Source organism: Camelina sativa, chromosome 12, assembly GCF_000633955.1.
Source record: "Camelina sativa cultivar DH55 chromosome 12, Cs, whole genome shotgun sequence".
Taxonomy (NCBI): domain Eukaryota; kingdom Viridiplantae; phylum Streptophyta; class Magnoliopsida; order Brassicales; family Brassicaceae; genus Camelina; species Camelina sativa.
The window spans coordinates 18,828,796-18,832,548 of record NC_025696.1 but is presented as its reverse complement, the minus strand read 5'-3'; the positions used below and the strand labels follow the sequence as shown (position 1 = coordinate 18,832,548).

At 41.2% G+C, this 3,753-nt stretch overlaps 1 protein-coding gene across 1 annotated transcript; it reads right to left on the bottom strand.

Moving 5' to 3' along the window:
* LOC109128180 (protein tesmin/TSO1-like CXC 2) lies at nt 2,000-3,543 on the bottom strand. Its single transcript, XM_019234051.1, has 2 exons — nt 3,194-3,543; nt 2,000-2,473 (listed from the first exon to the last, which is right to left on the bottom strand). The coding sequence occupies exons 1-2, from the start codon at nt 3,254-3,256 to the stop codon at nt 2,105-2,107; spliced, it is 432 nt and encodes a 143-aa protein (XP_019089596.1). The 5' UTR covers nt 3,257-3,543; the 3' UTR covers nt 2,000-2,104.

The window sequence follows — 3,753 nt, the reverse complement described above, 5'->3', positions numbered from 1 at the left end:
CGACTCCACCCCCGTGTACAGTCCTTCCCCCGTCTCCACCGCCAGCGCCACCGTCTACCACCACGTCATCCTCTTCGCCACCACCAGCTCCGGTCCACCACTCTGAGTCACCGTCGTCGAGTTCTACGTCGTCCTCTGCTTCTACGCAACCTCCCGATTCTCCACGCCCATCTTCGTTACCGAATCCCACAAACACCAACTCACAAAATAATTCTCCAACTTCATTAGGCCCAATAACCGAAAGCCCATCAACATCTCCTGGACCCATTCCCTCAAACTCCACCTCCCCAAGCCCAAATCCATTAACACCCTCTCCGTCACCAACCTCGACTTCCCAAGATTCACACAGTCCCACACCACCTCCGCAACCTGCAAACACACATTCCATGCGAACCCGATCCCAAAACAATATCGTTAAACCAAATCCCAAATTCAACCTATTAGCCAATACGACCACTCACTACATCCCGACGACAGTGGCACAAGCTCTCAAGGACCCCCGGTGGCGACAGGCAATGATTGATGAGTACAACGCTCAGCTGCGATATCGCACATGGGATGTTGTTCCTCCATCCTCCGCTCAAAACGTGATAACGTGTAAGTGGATTTTTACCATCAAATATCTTCCTGATGGTTCTGTTGATAGATATAAGGCGAGGCTTGTGGCGCGTGGATTTAATCAACAATACGGCTTGGATTATTCTGAAACGTTTAGTCCGGTGATCAAAGCCACAACAATACGGATGGTTCTCGAGGTTGCTGTCAAGAAGAATTGGTCCATCCAACAAGTGGATATTAACAATGCCTTTTTACAAGGTACCATCAAGGAAGAGGTCTATGTCTCGCAACCACCCGGATTTGTCGACAGAGACAGACCACATTTTGTTTGTAGATTGAACAAAGCATTATATGGGTTGAAGCAGGCTCCTAGAGCCTGGTACGAAGAACTGAAGACGTTTCTTCAACAATCCGGTTTCAAAAACTCTCTTGCGGATACGTCACTGTTCATCTATCACAAAGGCAATGACTATATTTATGTATTGGTTTATGTGGATGATATTATTATTGCTGGTGTTCCTTCACTTGTTCAGGCGTTCCATTTGGCTCTTGCACGACGATTTTCTCTCAAGGATCTGGGTCCTTTGAGCTATTTTTTGGGCATTGAGGCTACACGGTCTTCCCGCGGACTACATCTTATGCAGCGTAAATACATCATCGACCTCCTCACCAAAACACGGATGCTCGATGCAAAGCCGGTTGCTACACCAATGGTATCCTCGCCAACTCTTGCTATCGACTCCGGTACGCCTCTTGCTGATGCGAAGGACTACAGAGCAGTCATTGGTAGCCTCCAATACCTCTCGTTTACAAGACCTGATATCGCCTTTGTTGTGAACCGACTATCCCAGTTTATGCATCAACCGACAGATAAACATTGGCAGGCCGCAAAACATGTCCTCCGCTATCTTGCTGGAACCAAGTCTCACGGTATTTTTCTTCGATCAGATGCTACACTCACGATTCATGCTTTTTCTGATGCTGATTGGGGTCGAGCTCATAATACATACACATCCACCAATGCATATATCATATATTTTGGTGCTAGTCCGATCTCCTGGTCTTCTAAGAAGCAACGAAGTGTCTCTCGCTCCTCTACCGAAGCCGAATACAGGGCAGTTGCAAATGCTGCCTCGGAACTGCGTTGGATATGTTCCTTGTTGTCTGAGATGGGGATCACTCTTCCCGTAGCTCCTGTTCTGTATTGTGATAATGTCGGAGCAACTTACTTGTGTGCCAACCCAGTTTTCCATACCCGCATGAAGCATATTGCTATCGACTACCATTTTGTCCGTGAGTTCATTCAATCTGGGGTTCTGCGCGTCGCTCATGTGTCCACTCACGATCAACTCGCCGATGCTTTAACCAAACCCTTACCTCGTCCACAGTTTGAGAATCTCATATCCAAGATTGGAGTCAGAAAACTGGCTCCATCTTGAGGGGGTGTATAAGGAAGTGTATATATGAAGGACCAACTTGTAATTATCTATAAGTGAAACCCTAGTGTCTAGACTATATATACTCTGTAAATCATTCATCTCATGTATCAATACAAGTATTTGATCATAGAAGCAACTGGACTACTAGGATTCGTTTGTGGCAGCACCATTTCAACTGAAGCTTCCTCTGGCTTGGAAGCATCATCAACGTTGACATCTTTTGTATCTTCTGCTGACACTGATTCATTAGAAGCAGACTCGTCTTCTCGGAATTCAACGGGATTGGTAGGGTGAGAAGAAGAAGAGTTGTGAGTCTTGAAGAACCTGGACTCTTTGTGAGAAGAAGTAAGGTGTGGTGAGGTGAAAACAGGAGGAGGGGAAGTGAAATTCAAAGAGCTAAACTGGTGAGGGTTTTGAATGGATTTGACTGGTCTTATTGGAGACAAACTGTTAATGTAGTTGAACACTGGTGAATCCTGCATTTTCAGACAACACACACAAAAACAAAGGGGAGAATTATGAATCTTTTTTTATAATAATGTAATTAAGGTCACAGATTCCAAATTTAAGAATATAAAAAAAAAAAACAGAACAGATTCCAAATTGGGGATATGATTGATTAGATCCTTAACACTTCACTATGAAAATTAAACAACTGAAACCGTAAAAGTAAAACAAATCTAAAAAATTGCTTACATTATGAAACTTTTTTTTGGTATATTAAGGTAAAAGCAAATATCACAGATTCCAAATTAAGAAACTAAAGAAACAGAACAGAAACCAAAAAAAAGTACAGATTTTGAAGTGAATTGGAGATAACTGATGATCATAATTAACAACACTTCAGTCAGTGTTAAAAGTGACCAAACTCAAAACCGTCAAAGTCAAACAAATCTAAAACCAGTTACAGTTGTGTTCTGTCTTTGAACTAACTGCATTGACTTCAAACACAAAACCAATAACTTTTTAAAAAAAAAACAAATGAATTGAAAAAAATTGGTACATTAAACCTTTGAAATCTGGATTTGCATAACAATAACAAAGTAAAAAAATTCAGAGATGGGCACCAAATTTTTTGAGAATTGGCACCATTAAAACCCAAAAAAAAAAAACATTTATTAAAAAAAGAAAACAAAACACAGAACTTTGACCAAAACTATCTATAATTAAGTTTTAAAAGAGAGAAAAAAGAAAACCTCAAATCTGGATTTGGAAATTGGAGTTCCGATCTGGGCGATACTCTTCTGAGGCGTATCCATTTTCCAACACACAAACAAAAACAAAATCACATCCACTCACACAACACACAAAACACACACACTCTCTCTCTCTTTCTTATCTCTGATGAATATTTAACTTTCTCTCTCTCTCTCTCTCTCTTACTACGACTTATTATTAGTGGAAGAAGATGAAGGAGGAGAGATATTCAAACAAGAGCAAAGGCGGGAAATGGGGACTATTTGTCAGAAACAAGACCCACCACCACTTCTCCCAACTTTTGCCCTAACACCTGTCTCTCTTTCTCTGTATTTTATACAACAAGTGTCTCCCCCCTCTATATATGTATGTATAAATAATTTATGTATTTGTATAAGTAAGTGAATAATGAATCTTTGATACTTTGCTTTGTCTGCAATCTAGTAGCCCCAACCCAACTAATAAGTACAGTAATATACTCCCTCGATTCCTAAAACCCCTTTTAATAAAGTAACGGACACCAGTTTTTTTCCTTTTCTTTTCCTTTTTTCTTTTCTCT

What these genes read in the sequence shown, in the direction of transcription:
- LOC109128180 (XM_019234051.1), bottom strand. Translation starts at nt 3,256, where the DNA reads ATGGATACGCCTCAGAAGAGTATCGCCCAGATCGGAACTCCAATTTCC. An exon ending in TTTCCAAATCCAGATTTGAG is followed by an intron (nt 2,474 to 3,193) that starts GTTTTCTTTTTT and finishes CTGAAAATGCAG; the next exon opens with GATTCACCAGTGTTCAACTA.